At 39.7% G+C, this 19,009-nt stretch overlaps 2 protein-coding genes and 2 non-coding genes across 4 annotated transcripts; 2 read left to right on the top strand and 2 right to left on the bottom strand.

Moving 5' to 3' along the window:
* Nucleotides 1-946: 946 nt before the first annotated feature.
* LOC104891006 (protein TRANSPORT INHIBITOR RESPONSE 1) lies at nucleotides 947-6,269 on the top strand. The gene is made up of 3 exons (XM_010676638.4): nucleotides 947-1,691; nucleotides 4,256-4,748; nucleotides 5,000-6,269. The coding sequence occupies exons 1-3, from the start codon at nucleotides 1,198-1,200 to the stop codon at nucleotides 5,804-5,806; spliced, it is 1,794 nt and encodes a 597-aa protein (XP_010674940.2). The 5' UTR covers nucleotides 947-1,197; the 3' UTR covers nucleotides 5,807-6,269.
* Nucleotides 6,270-11,747: 5,478 nt separating this feature from the next.
* Nucleotides 11,748-11,854, bottom strand: LOC125497191 (small nucleolar RNA R71). The gene has a single exon (XR_007273826.1). It is a non-coding gene; the product is annotated as a small nucleolar RNA R71 (small nucleolar RNA).
* Nucleotides 11,855-12,244: 390 nt separating this feature from the next.
* On the top strand, nucleotides 12,245-13,779 carry LOC130591171 (uncharacterized). The gene is made up of 2 exons (XM_057394106.1): nucleotides 12,245-12,537; nucleotides 12,783-13,779. Exons 1-2 carry the CDS (start codon nucleotides 12,245-12,247, stop codon nucleotides 13,777-13,779), a joined length of 1,290 nt encoding a protein of 429 aa, XP_057250089.1.
* Nucleotides 13,780-17,466: 3,687 nt separating this feature from the next.
* On the bottom strand, nucleotides 17,467-17,573 carry LOC125497260 (small nucleolar RNA R71). Its single transcript, XR_007273889.1, has one exon. It is a non-coding gene; the product is annotated as a small nucleolar RNA R71 (small nucleolar RNA).
* Between the last annotated feature and the right edge of the window lie 1,436 nt (nucleotides 17,574-19,009).

Here is a 19,009-nt window from a genome sequence, read left to right as displayed (position 1 = left end):
GACTTGGGAGAACTGACATTGAAGGAATTTCAGATTGTCTAATTTCTTCTGTGAATATTTTGGGCTCAGCCCGTCCGACCAAACACATTGGGTTAGACGGTCTGACCCAATAGTTTCACTAAGAATTAATATACATTTACCACTATACCAAGTGATATATGGTGTAATTATTTTAAAATTAAACTATTAATATGAAAAATATAAGTACCCGGAGCATTGTCCGAACCTAAAAACTAGTTCGTGCTTACAACTCGTGGTTCTTTCAAAATCATACAAAAGATAATTAAGGGGAATAATAATAACCATCTTCGAGCCATGCTCTTAAACTCCCTATTCTTCCTTCTTAATTCTTCTTCATTATCGGTTTTACTGCTTGTGTTTGTCTAAATTTTCTAGAGGTGATCATGGGCCGGGCCGGGCCGCGGCCAAAAAAATTTGCCCATTGGCCGGGCCGGGCCTAAATCCGGGCCGAATTTTTGTGTCCAAAGCCCGCTATTTCGGGCCGGGCTTAGCGGGCTTTTGCGGGCCAAAACGGGCCGGGCCAAAAAATAGACTAAAAAGTCGTTTTTAGCTTGCCCAAAGCCCGCCCAAAAAAAAAAATGACCGGGCCGGGCCGGTCCCGGCCAGCGGGCCGAAAAATTCTGCCCAAAAACGGGCCGGGCCAGCGGGCCGGGCCAAAATGATCACCTCTAGAATCTTCCCTTGACAATACAAATTTGCTTTTACTCATTAATATGCATATCTCTCTAAATGACTCCTCTAATAAGCAATTAAACCCTGATAAACTAATTAAACCAAATCTTACACCCACAAAGAAATAAACACTATTGGAAATTACCAATAACCATCTACACCCAAAAGAAGCATTTTGTACTTTATATAATTTACTCATATGCAATCATGCAATATAACCTCAACTAACATTCATTACATTAACATTACATCAAAAATAATAATGAAAACATAACATACAAATATATAACCCACCTCCTCCTCCCTTCCATCCACCAATAAATAGTCAAAAAAAATTGACCCACTCACTCCTCACCCAATCATCTTTCCCCCTTATCCCCTCATTTTCTCCCTCTCTCTAAAACTCAACATCCTCTTCTTCTTCTTCCTCTCTTCATTTTTGACTCAGATCCCATCTTTCTCTCTCCTCAAAAAAAAAAAAAAAAAAACTCTAGATCTACAACAATGAAACCAGATTTCCCTACACAAAAAACCCACCTACCATTTTCATCTTCCTTCCCAGAAGAAGTTCTTGAACATGTCTTCTCCTTCATTGAGTCACACTCAGACCTTAACTCAGTCTCACTCGTTTGCAAAGCTTGGTATGAGACTGAAAGATGGTGTCGTCGTAGGATCTTCATAGGAAATTGCTACGCTGTGAGTCCTCAGATTGTAATCAGACGGTTCAGAGACCTTCGATCTGTTACTATAAAAGGAAAGCCTCATTTTGCTGACTTTAATCTTGTTCCTGATGGTTGGGGAGCTCATGCTTTGCCATGGATCGTTGCGTTTTCTGACGCTTTTCCTGCTTTAGAGGAGCTTAAGATGAAGAGAATGGTTGTTACTGATGAAGCTCTTGAATTGATTGCTAAAAAATGGAGGAATTTTAAGGTTTTGGTTTTGAGTTCTTGTGATGGGTTTTCTACTCAAGGTTTGGCTTCTATTGCTGCTAATTGCAGGTGGGTTTTTTTGGGTCTTTTCTATTTATTTTTTTGCATTTTTTTGGGGTTATTTCTGTTGATTTTGTCTGAAGATATGATGTTCAGTGTTTTTTTTTTCTTTTTGGTGCTTAATATTTGGTGGGGTTTTGATGAATTAGTTTTGTATTATAAATCAGAGTCAGGTGTTCAATATTTGTTTGATGTTTCTGTATTTTTGGAGGAATATGATTTAATCTAGTGATTGGAATTAAAGATATGATATTTGGTGTTTGATATTAGCTTGCGGGTTTTTTTTTTTCTTCTTGTTGCTTAATTTTTGGTGGGTTTTTGATGAATAAGTTTTGTATTATAAATTAGAGTCAGGTGTTAAATATTTGTTTGATGTTTCTGTATTTTTTGGGGAATATGATTTAATCTAGTGATTGATTTGAAGATATGGTATTTAGTGTTTGATTTTGATTTTAGCTTGTGGTTTTTTTTCTTGGTGCTTAATTTTTGGTGGGTTATTGATAAATTAGTTTTGTATTTAAATCAGGGGTTAGATATATTTGTTTGTATGTTTCTGCATTTTTTGGAGAATTTGATTTAATTTTAATCTAATGATTGGAATTAAAGATATGATATTTAGTGATTGGTTTTGATTTAAGCTTGTGGGTTTTGTTTTTGGTGATTAATTTTTGGTGGGCTTTTGATGAATTAGTCTTGTATTTAAATAGGGGTTGAAGATTTTATTTTTAGCATCATTTGAGATCAATTGTGGGTATTTGTTAGTGTTAGACATTCTTTGAATAAAGAGATTATTTTCAAGATTTACTATTTGCTGTTGAATTGGGTGCTTTTTGAATGCTGTATTTGGATTGGATTTGACTTTGTGTTGCGTTTTGTATTCCTTTAAATGTTTGATTTGTTACTTTTGTTATTTTAGAATGATATAATGTTTGACTCTTTGGAAAAAAAAGGAGTTCATTTGGATGATTTGAGCTGTTGATGTAATCTGATTTTGACCATTGAATGTGCGGTTTCAATAATTTTTTAGGAAAAAATTGCATTTTGTTTTTGGTGCTTTGAAGGGTTTCTTAGGAAGTAAAGCAAGATTTTTCATTAGTTCTGATTCAAGATCTGTTCTTGCTGCTGATTGCAATACAAGCTTCTGGTGTATTTAATTTTTCATCATACTTCTAGGCTTTAAAGCACGCACAGAGAAAGTTTTGTTCCCGAAGCAGCCATTTCTATGCTTATGAAGCTCGGAAATGGCTGGGACATGGGTTTTCCCATTTTTGAAATGTTTCTAAAACGATGGCTGTTTCTATGCTACATAGCTCCTAGTTGCTTCCTGATTTTCGGTGATAAATGCACTTTGTTCTCTAATGCTGTGAGCCCGTGATTAAATACCCTTTCCGGGCTGTTGATATATGTTCAGCTTGGAAATGGCTGGGAGCCTGGGACGTTAATGCTCCTATTTTTCAAATGTTCGATTTTCTAAAATTTAGCTGTTTTTAAGACCCTGGCCATTTCTGTGCTACATAGCTCCTAGTTGCTTCTTGATTCTTTTTGAAAAATGCATTTTGTTGCTGTGATTAAATACCCTTATTTGGCTTAAGCTTCTGGGTTGTGACTAAATTTTGTTACTTATTAGGTTTCGGCATTCATAATCAATAAGATATTGAGATATATGTTGAGATCTTCACTGCTTTATCTTCTCAAGTTTGTGTGGCTTCAAACGTTCTATAATTATCTTGTAAAAAGATTTGTGGTTATGTATTACTTGCACTGATCTAAGGCTGAAAAAAGAAAAAGGTGAGTCATCTGTTGGTATCATTATCTAATGTGGTACCTTCAATAATGGTATGAAAAAAGATTTGGATGTTTTTGGGTTGGACCACATAGTATATCTCTTCTGGGCAAGCATAGTTGCTATCTATTTTGGCGAAGGTGATTGCTATGTTTATTAATGTGCATTTGCAGGCGTGGTGATTCCTTAGTATTCTACAATATACTAGTATATGTTAAGTTAAGGGGAAGTCCTACTCCCCTATTTTTTTGGTTTTTATGTAAATAAATATATTCTACTTTCTTATGGGATCTGCCTAAATCTGATAACTTGTATTATAATTTGGTTGGTTCTTATGTCAAAATGCAATAAGAATATAGAATATCTAATGCATGGGTGGTTAATAAGATTTTGAATTTATATCTTGAGCTTTTAGATTTCTGAGTTGGGTCTGCCATGGAAAGTCACTATCTGATATTGCCTTTACTTTGGTTTCTTTTTCTTTGTTTTATGGACCACTAAAATGTGGTTTGTTTTCAGTTTTGGATGGTTGCATTTTGGACATTGCAGGTCCCTTTGAGATGGTGCCCTTTATTTATTTATTTATCATATTTTATTAATTTGGTTCTGCCTTTTGCTTCCTTTTCTTTTCTGTGCATGAAATTGACTTGATTCTGCTGCTGATTCCTAAACTGTGAATCTCACCTTTCTTCATGCTTGATCATGATTTTTAAAAACTAACAACCTAATTTAATATCATAAAGTTGGTAATGAGCTTCTCATAATTGTTCCTATGCCTAAATATTTACAGGAACTTGACAACTCTCGACTTATGTGAGAGTGAAGTTGATGACTCAAGTGGGAATTGGATAAGCCATTTTCCGGATTCTTACACTTCACTAGAATCTCTTAATGTTGCCTGCCTTATCTCAGAGCTGAGGTTCTCTTCTCTTGAGCGTTTAGTGAGCAGATGCCCAAATCTGAAATCACTTCGGCTCAACCGTGCAGTGCCGTTGGAGAAGCTTTCAATTCTCCTGGAGAAGGCGCCTCAGTTGGATTACATTGGCACAGGTTCATTTTTGACTGAGCTCAACACTGAGGCTCATGAAAGGCTTACAAGGGCGTTTGCAGGATGCAAAGGGGTTAAGGGGCTTTCTGGTCTCTATGATGTTGTCCCCACTTATCTTCCAGCCCTATATCCTGTCTGCTCGGGGCTCACTTCTTTGAACCTGAGCTATGCGACCATTCACTCCCCTGATCTGATCAAACTTCTTAGCCACTGTCAGAGTCTTCAGCGTCTTTGGGTATGTGTTTAACTTGCTTGCATCTCTTTGTTTACGCTTTGCAAAATATCAATAGCCAATACGGTTGTGACATTAAAACACTGGCTGATTGGTGATCGAAGCATTTATTAAAGTTGAAATGAGATAAATGGGGATAAATAAAGTGTGGGTTCAGGCAAATTTCTTGAAAAGAAAAGAGGAAACTTGTACCTTTTGATACTCTCAGTTTCTCACAGCATGAAGTTTCTCTCTTTGATGAATGATGGTTGCAGGTACTTGACTATATAGAAGATGGTGGCCTTGAAGTGCTTGCAGAGTCATGCAAGGATCTACGGGAGCTACGTGTGTTCCCCTCTGAGCCTTATGTTCATGAACCAAACGTTTGTTTAACTGAACAAGGCCTGGTATCGGTCGCCATGGGTTGTCCTAAACTACAATCTGTTCTCTATTTTTGCCGTCAAATGTCCAACGAAGCATTATTCACCATTGCGAAGAATCGCCCCAACCTAACACGTTTCCGTCTATGCATCATCGAGCCCCAGTGTCCTGATTACCTAACAAATCAACCGCTAGATGAGGGTTTTGGAGCCATCGTTGAGCATTGCAAGGACCTCCGCCGCCTTTCTTTGTCGGGTCTGCTCACTGACCGTGTTTTTGAGCTCATAGGGACGCATGCCAAAAATCTCGAGATGCTCTCCTTGGCTTTTGCCGGAGAGAGTGATTTGGGTTTGCATTATATTTTATCGGGGTGCAAGAACCTTAGGAAGCTCGAGATTAGGGATTGCCCATTTGGTGCAAGGGCACTTGTGGTGAATGCAGCTAAGTTGGAGACAATGCGATCCCTTTGGATGTCATCGTGCCAAGTGAGCTACGGGGAATGTAAACTGCTTGGCAAGAAGATGCCAAGGTTGAATGTTGAGGTTATGGATGAAAGAGGGCACCCTGACTCGAGGTCTGATGAAGGGTCAATTGAGAAGCTTTACATTTACCGGACAATTGTTGGGCCTAGGGTAGACTCTCCGGAGTTTGTTTGGACAATGGGTGAAGAAACTGCATCATCAGCATTGAGGTACTCTTAACTGCAGTTCTTGCTTTATATCAATAATGACAGCCCTCGTTATCAAGGGCGGTTGTAGTGGTTTTGGAGGGGTTGCACACCACTTTGAAGTTCGAAAGGCTAAGCGGCTGTTTTAGCGCCGCTTGGAAAGAGGGGGTGGGGGAAAAAGATGGACATGTCCGTTGTTTCCTTGTACTATTATGATGTAGCTAGAACTAGGAGAGAACGCTGTTTCTTCTTGGATTGCGAACCTTAGAAATCTGTATGTATATTACAGTTATATGCTGTTCACATTCATTTCATTATTCAATGTAACGGATCGAATAACCCCAACAGTTCAATAAGTTTTGCAGACTGATGCAAAGTTTTCTCTGTATTTTTGCAAGAAGTGTGATAGTTCTTGAATAAGCTATTCCTTTTTATTTCATGACTACATGCGAATAGAAGGATTTGTATCAAATAATGCAATGGTTTACTTCCTATTAGTTCTTCACTTGTGTTCTGTTTGGTAATGATGGAAAACCATTTTCCTTTCAAAATGAAGGGAAACCTATTTTCCTTATCTCTCTTGTACACTCCTCTCACTACCTCCTTACTTTCCCTTTCATTTTTCTTTCATTTCATCAATTTTCTTACATCGAACCAAACAACGGAAAACTAAGTTTGGAATTGTGTTTTCCATGAAAATCATTTTACACTGAAAATGTTTTACTCCCTACCGAACGGAGCCTTGATGGACAATTCTTAAGGCTCGTTTGGTTGAAGTTGGGAAGTATAACTTTTCATGAATTTGCATTGTTCATGAAATTTTACTTCCTAGGAATTACGTTTTTTTTATTTGGTTGAATATGGGAAATTGTATCTCTCATGAGAATTTCCACTTACCTAGGGAGGCTTAGGTAAGTTATTTCTTTCATTTTGTAGGAAATAGAACTTCCTAAAAAGTTCTACTTTCCATGTTTTTGTCAACCAAACAACAACACATATACTTATTTCCTAAGAATTCTAATTTCCCATGCATTTGAAGGTTAACCAAACAAGCTCTTATAATCTATATGGTTGCTCAACTTGCTTTTTTGAAAGGATACGTAGTCACCATAAATATCAATTTTGGGTGTGTTCTATGTTAATCTTAAACTTGATTTATTTATGAATAATCCAAAATTCGTTGATATCGTTTCATAACCCGAATATGATGAATTGCGTATCTCATGGGAAAACTTATTAGGTTCTCCAGTTTCTCTTCATTCTTCAACTCTGAAGATAATGCCGCCCTCAGATGGACCCCACCCTTCGAACCTTTTGCTATAAATAATAAGTTTGATTAGGATGAGTTGCAAAGCATTTTACTATCTAAAAACATCTCTCTATCCCCACAAACCCACTCCAAATACCAGGCTCTCACTCCTCAGTTCAAACGGGGTCCTCAAGTTCGTTCCACTCCGCGGTTGCAGGCCTCTCGGCGTCGGAATTCGCTCAACTTAAAATATTCCCCAATTATCTCGGGTCATGAGGAGTTGGAGAAAAAAAAGTTGTTGGGCCCAAAAGAATCTCTTCAGCTCAACTTAAACAAGCAGAATGAAGCCCCCACAACCGGGAAGATGAACTTAGCCCAAAAAAAGGTATGGACTTTCCTATATCTAGCCCACCATCCCTTGCAAAGGAAAAATCTGAAGCTCAAATTCAGCTGCCCTCCAAGTAGGGCAGCAAGCCGCCCACCGAGGCCCAAAAGAGTGGTAGTGCAGGCTTTGCTATGTGAGAAAAAAAGAAGTTTTGAAGAATTTGAACCCATAATTGAGAATTTTGTGAATGAGGTAACCTTGGACCTCCATAAGTGGGTTTCTAATAAGAGGCAGGAAATAATGACAAAATTTAAGAAATTCAAATACATGATTTTTTTCGGAGAGGAAGGCTTGGACACTGGGCCGAAACAGTCTCCCGAGGCTACATGAAGATTTTAGCTTGGAATTGTAGGGGACTAAAGACAGCGGACTCGCCTACAATTCCGTTTATGGGATGGATGGTCCGCAAATTCCTGCCTCAAATTCTCTTCCTGACTGAAACCAAGGCCACTGATATTATTATTAATAAACTAGCTGTGTATCTAGGATTTCCAAATGTAGCCACTGTTGATTCCATAAATAATGCAGGTGGCCTAGCCTTATTTTGGAGTAATGATGTAATCCTAGAATAGTAGTAGTTCTACTAATCATTTTGCTTGTACTAACAAGGATGTAGCAGATGTTAATGTATATATATGGAACCTTATTTTGCTGTACGGATCGCCTTACCTTGAATCTCAAAGAGAGGTATGGGAAAGAATAGTGCATTGGCTCTCCCAAAACACGCTAGACAGTGTCATTATGGGCGATTTCAATCAAATTGAGTTTATTGATCAGAAAATGGGAGGCTCAGATCACATACCAGGAAAAGAAGATTTTTCAATATGGCGGAGTCAAATGCGGCTATCGGAAGTCAATTTTCAAGGACAAAGATACACATGGTGCAATAACCGGTCGGAATCAGATCGAATATATGAGAGATTGGATCGAGCGTATGCCACCGAAAACTGGTTCCACAAATACCCAGAGGCCTCACTCCTGAATCTACGTATTCTGGTATTGGATCATAGTCCAATTTTGCTGGTCACTTCACCAATTACCAATAAGAAAAAAAACACCAATCAAAATGGAAGCTTGGTGCCTTGATTTTAAGGAAATCACAACCATCATATCAGAGCACTGGCGCCTACCTATCAATGGTTCCCCGATGTTCAAGGTCGCTCAGAAAAGTCGCCAGGTAAGATACAAGCTCTTCCAATGGAGCAAAAACTACAAAGAATTGCACAATATTCGCTGGGAGGATTTTTTAGATCGATGTGGTGAAATTCAAGCCAGTCTTCCTCAACACAATAGGGGAAATATTGATGAAGAAGTTAAACGCGTAACTCTAGCTAAGTTAGATGTACAACTAAAATACTGGCAGCAACGAGCTAAAAGTAAATGGAGAGCATGGGAGGACTCAAATACAAAATGGTTCTTTAGAAAAGCAAAGCGTAAAAGGCACCGGAATGAGATTCTTATGCTCAAGAGTCCAACAGGAGGATGGCTCTCAAACAAAGAGGACTTTCAAAAGGAGTTACTAAATCACTTTACTAGTATATATCAAAAAGCTCATCATGGCAACGACTATTAGGGAGAACTTTCCACACTTCAACATTTAGTTCCTCAAGTAACTCATGAGCAACAACTGGAGTTAATAAAGCCAAACTCCAAAGACGAAGTCAAGCAAAGTGTATTTCAAATGGGGAGCCTCAAAGCTCCCGGCCCGGATGGAGTTCCTGTGCTATTCTACCAGAAGTACTGGTCAATAGTCGGCTAAGATATTTGGCAAGCTGTATCCCACTTCTTCTCCACAGAGTTTATTCTATAGGAATGGAACCGTACTAATATCTGCCTGATTCCTAAAACTGAAAGATCTGAGGAAGCTAGTCAATACATGCCAATCAGCTTGTGTAATGTGATTTACAAAGTAATTTCGAAGGTAATCACAAACAGGCTCAAGCCGGTTTTAAAAACCCTTGTCTCCCCCTATTAGAATGCTTTTGTTCCAGACAGACTACTATCAGACAATTACCTTATTGCTCATGAACTTATCAACATCATAAATAGGGATGGGCAAAGGTAGGGTCTGGGTCGGGTCCAGCTGGACCCTAGACCCGGACCCTAAATATTTTTGCAGACCCAGACCCGGACCCGGACCCAAAGGGTCTGAAAAAATTGGACCCTGACTCGGACCCTTAGGGTCTGGAGGGTCTAGAGGGTCTGGAGGGTCCAGGCCTAAATTTTTTATTTTGCTAAATTTTCAGCATTATTAATATCAATAATCATCTGAAATTCTGATGTGTTCATCATTTATCGATTATTTACTCTAATCCCCTTAGTTTTGATAGTCGATTTGGGCTCTTTTGAGCTCTTTTCTTGTGGATTTGATGTGTTTGGAGCTCTTGTCGTATTTTGCAGGTTTTGATGCAGATTAGGCATTTTGTGCATTTATCTGAGTCGCGACACGGAAGTCTAGCACTCACACAAGGTCCAAGGAGCATCCGGAAAACCACACAAGCATTTCGGTTGGATTCCACGAAGAAAAAGCCAAGGAAAGGATTCCGCCCGGTCGACCGGGCGGTGTGGCCCGACCAAGCGAATCCTCGGACTTAGCTGCTGCAGAAATGGAAGCTAGAACTGCTTACGCGCCCGACCGGGCGAAACACGAAACTTCAAATTTCCACCTTTCATTTCGCCCGGCCAACCGGGCGAACAAACGAAGAAAACCGCTTACGCGCCCGACCGGGCGGGCTCGCCCGGTTGATCGGGCGGAATTTCTCTTTTGTCGTAAATTTCTGATCACCGTCGCCCGACCGGGCGGATTTCGCCCGGTCGACCGGGCGGACTCTCAGGACGCGATTTTTCGGGTTTTTTTAGCCGGTTTTGTAATTAGTATAAATAGGTTTTTAGTATTTTCGTTAAACCTATCTTATTTTCTACGTTTTGAGGGCCAAACACTTAGTTTATTCTCTCTACTTTTGTTGAACTTTTACATTGGAAGATTATATAGATCGTCGATTTCCTTTTTCATTGTTCTTGAATCATTCGGTATTCTTCTTTACTTTCTTTAATTTAATGAATTCTTTTACTTTGATCATGTTTATTGAGTTCTTTGTTATAATGAGTGAGTAGTCTATTTCTAGGGTTTAGAGAGGGAAGCCATGTTTATACCTTTTTGATTGTGGTTTGATGTTCTTCAATAATTGGATTGAATTAGAATAATTCCTATTGATTTGTTATACTTGTTTAATTCATGTAATTGCGCAATATCATGAGTTTGTTTAGCTAATAAGAATTAGAATCGAAAGATCATATTCATTAGAGGCTTGTTACAATAGGTAGATTTGATTATGTTGAGCGACCGTACTGGCATATGTTAATCTAGGAGTTGTTAATGCCTGACCAAGGATTAGCGAAATACTTCATTTATTTGAACCTCAATCCAAGTGTTGTTGAACTATATTATATTGATTAAACTGGTATAAGCATGGTGGACCGATCGATTGCCCTAGACCTTTAATTATTTGATAAATTCCCATTTTTCTGCGTTCTAGTTTAGTCTAGTTTAGTTATTAATTACTCAATCATTTCCTCTCTGGAAGTAGTTAGATAATTGAACATAAATCTGTAGAACTCCTCTCCCTGTGGATCGACCCGTATTTGCCAGATTCTGCCAAACAGACACCGTGCACTTGCGGTATATTTTAAAACACATCAAGTTTTTGGCGCCGTTGCCGGGGAGACGGCTAGTTTCTATAGCTTTCTGATTAATTATTTGACTATTTCTGCTGTCTCATTGGAACTTCAAGTTCCAATTGAGGCCATCTCACTGCACATTTTTCTTTGTTTCTTTTATGCCCAGGTCTAAAAGAACAGGTTCTCCAGTTCAGACTGATCCTGATCTTGAGAAAACCATCCGGCAGCTCAAGAAGACACAAAAGAAGAAAAAGCAGTCTGCTAATCAGAAAAAGCCACGGAAGAACCAACTGAACCAATTATGCCTCCTAAGTTGCTGAAATCTTATGGGGTACCTTCTCCTGACAATGTTCCCACAGGCCCTACTATGCCTGATATACAAGCAGTCAACTTCGAAATCAAGCCTGGCCTCATCAACATGATCCAGCAGAATCAGTTTGGTGGCCATCCATCTGAAGACCCTGCAAATCATTTACAACGGTTTCAACAGCTTTGTCGTACCGTTAAGCACCAAGGGGTCACTCCTGATCAGTTGAAGGTCATGGTCTTTGAATTCTCACTAAAGGACAAGGCAAGAAGTGGCTGAATGATGTTAATGAAACTGAGTGGAGTGCTATATCTGAAGCATTCCTGAAAGAGTACTACCCTCCCACCAAAACTGCAGAAATAAGACACAAGCTTGCCACCTTCCAACAAGAACCCGATGAAACATTGAAGGAAGCATGGAATAGGTTTAAGGATCTGCAGAGAGAATGTCCACACCACAATTTGGATAAGTGGTTCATCACCCAAGCCTTCTACAATGGTCTACAACCTCATATCAAGAGCACGATTGATTCATCTGCAGGGGGTGTCTTCCTAGATAAAGGGGTAGATGAAGGATACGATTTTCTGGCTAACTTAGCAGCGAATGATCATAGCTCCTCCAGGACTACTACCAAGAAGAAGTTGGATGCTGATGCATATGCTTTGTTGTCCTCACAAGTAGCACAGTTGAGCATGAAGATGGACTCATTGAAATCTTCGCAGTCCACTACTCCTCCATGAGTATTAATGCGATGTCCTCCATGGCTCCTATTACTTCCTCCTTTTGTGAAGTGTGTGGTATTCAAGGCCACTTTGGTCATGATTGTTCCTACAGTCAACCTGATCTGAATCAGATGGAGCATGCCAATGCTTTTCAGCAGAGACCACACAGCCCCTATTCCAACACTTACAACCCAGGTTGGAGAGATCACCCCAATTTCTCCTATAAGAGCAACAATGTCCAAAATCCTCAACCTCCACCACAATCTTCCTACCAACCACCACATCAAAATCCACCACAACATGCTGCTAGACAACCATATTATCAAGGGGCTCCTCAGAACCCTCCTCCTGGTTTCAATAGGCCTTCACCCCAAGGCTATCAGCAGCAAGCTCCTCATAATAACAGCTCTCAAGAGCCTACTATGTCTGATCTAATGAAAATGATGGTTTCTATGCAGAAAAATCATGAGGAGAGCATCAAGGAGCTGAAGAACACCACCAAGCATTTGGAGACTTAACTTGCTCAGGTGGCTGGAAATAATGCACAAAGGCAACCAGGTCATCTGCCGGGGCAACCAATTCCTAAAGAAACCGCTAATGCTGTCACTCTTCGAAGCGGTACACAATATGATGCCCCACCTATGCCTACTGATGATTCAATACCTCCAGTTCAGAAGATGCTGTGGATGACAATGAAGGTGAGGATAGCTCCAGAACTGAAGTTGAGCGCGGGAAAGTGGATGACGCAGAGAAACGCAAGGAGAAGGTTACTGATTCTCCTACTCCACCACTACCTTTCCCCCATAGGATGCAAAAATCAAAGGTCGATCAACAACTTGGTAAATTTATGTCTATGGTCAAAAATCTTGAGGTAACAGTTCCTTTCACTGATTTAATTTCTCAAGTACTTGTGTATGCCAAGTTTCTGAAAGATATGATAACTAAAAAGAAAGATTTTGGTGGGATAGATAGGGTTGCTTTAACTGAAGAATGCAGTGCTGTTCTGCAAAATAAAATTCCACCCAAATTAAAAGATCCTGGTAGTTTTTCCATTCCTTGTCATGTGGGTGCTCTGTTTATAGATAAGGCTTTGTGTGATCTAGGTGCTAGTGTATCTGTTATGCCTTTATCTGTCTGTAATAAACTGAACTTGGGTGCTTTAAAGTGCACACAGATTACTTTACAGATGGCTGATCGATCTGTGAAGTATCCTTTGGGTATTTTAGAGGATGTCCCTCTTAGAGTTGGAAAATTTTATATTCCTGTGGACTTTGTAGTACTTGATATGGAAGAAGATAGTCAAATTTCCATTATTTTGGGTAGACCTTTTCTATGTACTGCTGGTGCTGTTATTGATGTAAAATCTGGCTCTCTGACTTTTAGTGTTGGTGATGATACTATTACTTTTAAGTTAACCAATGCTATTAAGTCCCCTATGCTTGAGCACACATGTTGCAAGATTGACATACTCGATGAGATCTCTGGAGTTAGTTTTTCACAATTTCTGTCTGATGAATTATTGGAGACAAGTCTTGATCTCACTGATGATTGCCGACTGAGGGCCGTGTTCCTTGTCTTCTCCTTGTTGCAATGCGGACATTGCCAAGTTCAGCTTGGGGGAGGAACTTCACTGCACATATGGTATCTTCTATCACTTCTTAGGTAGTTTACAGCTTTTGTAGTTCAGTTTAGCATTGTTTTCTTTGTGTGTTTGGTGTGTTTTGTGTGTTTTTCTTTTCTTTCTCTTTCTTTCTTTTTCTTTTGGTTTGTTTTGTCTTCACCATGTTGTCTTCACTATGTATGATGTGTGAAGTCTGCTGAAAAAAAAAAATAAAGAGAAAAATCAAAGTCAAGGTTGAATAGTTGTTTCCCTGTGCCCCATGCTATCATAATGCTGTTTTGACTTTGGATTGTTGATGGACACGAAACAATGATTGATCACCAAGGCATGGCATAACTGTACTTAGATCTATGATAAGAATCAAGATTGTGGCACTCTATATGTCCTGCAAGCATGTTTAGGCTTAACTGTGAGCTTCTGTGCCTTAACGTCATGCTTTTCTTGTGTGTATGCCCACTTCATGAGGGATGCTAGAACTTGTGTTTTCTCTCCATTGATGCATTAGTTATACAATGTCTAAACAAAAATGATTATGACTCACGTAGGAATTTGCACCAAAAGACCAAATAACCTTCCCTGCATTCATTTCCCCTAGTTAACCACTCTGAGCTGAGCCTGTTTCTTTTGACAACTACATTATGAGCTCCTCATTTTTCCAAAAATACGTCTCTTTACCATTGGTAGTGAAGTATTTAGGAATTTTTGGTTGATTAACTTGTGGATTATGAAATTGGTTGTTGGTATGAATGAAAAGATTGCAAGAAAGAGAACAAATATGATTGATTACATGTGCAAAAGAAATTATTCTCTATCCTCATTAGCTAGTAGCTAAAGTAGAGAACTCCTAAAAACATGACAAGTAAGATTTCCAAGAGCAATTATGAAAATCAAATTGAAAAAAAAAAAAAAAAAAAATTCTAAGAGAGAGGTCTCATTTGGATTATGTCATATTGGAAGTCATTACTTGGGTTATATGAAGAATAAAGGAGGTGAGATGAAAGAAAAATGGGTCATAGTTGTGTTGCAATTTATTTGATGTGTGGGATGTTCGTTCAAAAGTTATAGTAATACTTCACTACCTTAAGCACCACATTCCCAAATATTTGCCACACCTAACACCTTAAGCCCCATTACAACCTTAATTGAGTCATATGATTTGTTTGCATGTATAACTACCTGATGTGGAGAGATGATACAAGCCTATGGACTAACTTGGTGAAGTGGAGCAATTGAGCGCCATATATCACCCTTCAAACACACGAGTGTGAGAGTAGGGACGGGTACTGGGGATGGAAAGAAGCAGTCATTTTAACTGCTTGAAGAGTGCTTTACAAATGAGTGGTGAGTCCCCTTGTGAGATCCTTCTCATTGATTTGCAGCGCATATTTAGTGGCCTCTCATTGATTCTTATCCCTGATTGGTATTTGTTTTTGTCGAACCTTATCGATTATGACTTGTGGTGTGTTTGGATTCGATCTATTGTCATTTCAAGAATTTTATGATGGGGTGAAACTACTATTGATGCTTTGAACTGTTGATTTTCAGACAGGTTTTGCTTAGGGGCAAGCAAAAGTCTAGCTTGGGGGAGTTTGATATGTCTATTTTATATAGAATTTTACCCCCATTTCCCATGGATTATTGGTATTAATTGCGCTCTTCGGAGCCCTTTTTAGTACTAATGTGTGTCTTGTAGTGTGGTTGTGTTTTCAGATTGACTTTTGTAGGAAATAGCATATTTTGGTGCAATTCCTAATCCTTGACATCGCTACATGAGACATGAAGTCGGGACGCGCGAAAATCTCACATTTGCCTAAAAACCTGATGACCGCCCGACCGGGCGATATCTGCCCCGGCTGGTCGGGCGAGTCTTACTTAGTCAGAAATCGAACGCTGAAGTTCCAAGAGAATTTGCTCCCGCGCCCGACCGGGCGAAATCCGCCCGGGCGGTCGGGCGAATGCTACTTAGCCAATTTTAGAAGATTAAAGCTGCCAGGCGAATTTTACATGCGGGCCCGACCGGGCGAAATCCGCCCGGGCGGTCGGGCGAGGCGAAGGACTATTGTGCTGAAAGGCGCCCGGCCAGGCGCGACGAAGAGTCATCAGACCTGACGACCGCCCGACCGAGCGAAATCCGCCCGACTGGTCGGGCGGGACGATCTTTTTGCTGTTTTGAGCGCGTGTTGCGCCGGATTTACGAGACATATAAATACTATTTTCTTAGAGTTAAAAACTACGCCTTTTTACTAGAGAATACATTTTATAACTTTTTAGAGAGCTTTTGAGTTTACTCCATTGTTAAACATTGATTACTACGCTTTGATTCCTTCAAGTAAAGACTAAGTTTTCTTTTTTTTTTCTTTCCTTTCATTATTATTTGTCTCTTAATTTGTTTATTATTTGCTTTTTATCTCAATTATGAGTGAGTAGTCTATTAATCTAGGGTTAAGTAAAACCCTAGCAATGATTTAATATGTGAATTCCTCCATTAATCCCAAGTTTATATGATCAATTGTTCTTGTTTGATTGGATTGTTCTTATCTCATTATCATACTAGGGATAGGTGATTTTGATTTGACTCCGTATATCTTATTTTCAATGGGAATTGAATTCTAGATGGTTTTGTTGATCCAATCAATGGATGAATTCTTCTATGGGAATAGTTAGATAGGATTGCTAGGAATTTAATTGTGATGCTATGCTTAATGCCTCTTTCTTGCATGATTCTATGGGAATGGTTTGATTGCTTGTTTAGAGTAGCCATTGGTACTCGGGAGAGATCTTTGGTAATTATAGGGTGCATTACTCCTCTTGAATTCTTGATTATATATTTGGGATGGAAATTATTCATGTATTGGTCATGCTAGTGGTGATGCTTAATTCTAGATGTTTTAATTAATTGATTATATCTTGTGTGTTCTTAGTAATATCGTAGTTTAGTGTTAGTCTTAGTCAACACCCTTTTCATCATTGTTTGTCACTCGTTTAGTTAATTGAGTCAAGATATCTAGTGTTTGATACGTTTGTCCCTGTGGATTCGACCCTGACTTGCTCTGCTACATAGTTAGGAAGTTAGTTAGGTAATTACTTTTGATAGGTGCGCGACACGCCTACCAAATTTTGGCGCCGTTGCCGGGGCTAACGGTATTAGATTAGTTTATCTTTGATTTATTTGGCTAAACTGTCTTTGTTCGATCATTGTCACTCTATTTGCTGTTTGATCTCTTTTCTTTCAGTCTTTTTGTTGCATGCGTACTCGTAGCAAGGGTCCAAAGATCTGATTACTCTTGATCGCGAGATCGAAGCTACAGCAAGGAGATTAGGAGGTCGAAGAAGACAACAACAACAAGAACCAACAATGGGAGACGAAGCACCACCAAAGTCTCTACGGGAATATGCTATGCCCGATGAGACCACCACCACCATAAACAGACCGACAACCGCTGCCAATCATTTGAGCTCAAGCCACAATTCATCCAGTTTATCTCACAGGATTCCTATGCGGGAACACCCAAAGAGAGCCCTACTGATCATTTGGCTAATTTTTTAGAAAAATGCAATACTTTGAAATTAACTAATGTTTCTGACGATTTAATTCGGTATTGTGCTTTTCCTTTTTCTCTCAGGGACGAAGCAAAGGAATGGTTTAAGGAAGAAGAAGTGAGGAAGATTGCCACATGGCCAGAACTGAAGAAGGCTTTCCTTTACAAATTCTTCCCTCCTATGAGAACTTCCAAGTTCAGAAACGAGATATCTGGCTTTCAACAACATGAATTGGAGTCTCTCTACGAAGCATGGCAGAGATACAAGGCTTTGCAAAGGCAGTGTCCACACCACGGCATTCCTGAGTGGTTGCTGATTCAGACATTCTACAATGGTCTGAAGCATGAAGTTCGAAGTTCTATTGATGCCGCATCTGGCGGTACTTTCATGGCAAAAACTCCAGAAGCCGCGAAGACATTGTTGGATGATATGGCTGCCAACAATTACCTGAATGACTGGAGTATATCTCGTGGAGCCCCTAAAAAGGGAGGTAAGTATGAGGTTGATGCTATTGCTACTTTAACTAACACTGTGCAAGTTTTGGCAGCTAAAGTTGATCAGTTGAGTAGCGGACCAGCAGCGCCTATTTGTGAGATTTGTGAAGTGCAAGGTCACTCTTTCACCGAGTGTCAATATAATAATCTGGGCGCGGAACTGAGCATGTCAATGCCCTCCTTAACACAAAACAAGGCCACAAAACAACCCATACTCAAACACATTTAACCCAGGTTGGAAGCATCACCCAAATTTCTCCTACAAAAATAACCAACCTCAACCTCCACACACCAACTACTCCCAGCCACCTGGTTTCCAACAAAGACCACCATTCAACCCTTCATCATCATCCTCTCGACCCAACCTTGAGACTATCATGGAGAATTTAGCTTCCTCTCAGGCTAAGCAAGTTGAATACCAAGCCAAGCAGAATGAATTTTCAACAACTCTCTCCAACAAATCACTGCTCATAATAAATTGATGGAGAGTCAGATGACCCAACTAGCCCAACAAATAAGCCACCTCTCTAAACCTTCAGGCCAACTTCCTGGGCAAACTGAACCAAATCCTAAGGGCATATCAATGCCATTTCATTGAGGAGCGGTAAGAACTGCAAGAGCCTACAAGGAGGGTAACTGAGCAAAAGAAACTGAGCAAAAGAACACTGCAAAAGAGGTTATAGAGTTGAGTGAGGAAGTTCAAGAGAAGACGGGTTTGGAAGATGAAGCTAAGAAGCCTGAGAAGGAGGAACCCACTGTCATTCCTATTAAACCATACAAGCCACCTGTTCCGTTCCCTCAAAGATTGGCACAGGCAAAACTTGAAAAGAAATATGGGAAGTTCCTTGACATCCTGAAGAAGCTACACATCAACATACCCTTCTTGGATGCCATATCTGAGATGCCTTCTTACGCTAAGTTTTTGAAAGACATGCTCTCTAACAAACGAAAAATTGAAGAAAATGTCACTGTTTCACTAACTGCTGAGTGTAGTGCTATTTTGCAGAATACGCTTCCAGAAAAGCTAGGAGATCCGGGCAGCTATTCATTCCGGCAAGCTTGGAGATATTGCTATCAAGAATGCTCTGTGTGATCTTGGGGCTAGTGTTAGTCTCATGCCGTTATCTATCTGCAAGCAACTCAACATGGGCGAACTAAAACCCACACGCATCTCTCTACAACTAGCTGACAGGACAGTGAAGTTTCCACTTGGTATACTTGAAGATGTTCCTCTTCGAGTG

Source organism: Beta vulgaris, chromosome 4, assembly GCF_026745355.1.
Source record: "Beta vulgaris subsp. vulgaris cultivar EL10 chromosome 4, EL10.2, whole genome shotgun sequence".
Classification (NCBI taxonomy): domain Eukaryota; kingdom Viridiplantae; phylum Streptophyta; class Magnoliopsida; order Caryophyllales; family Amaranthaceae; genus Beta; species Beta vulgaris.
This window is presented reverse-complemented; position numbering and strand designations above follow the sequence as displayed.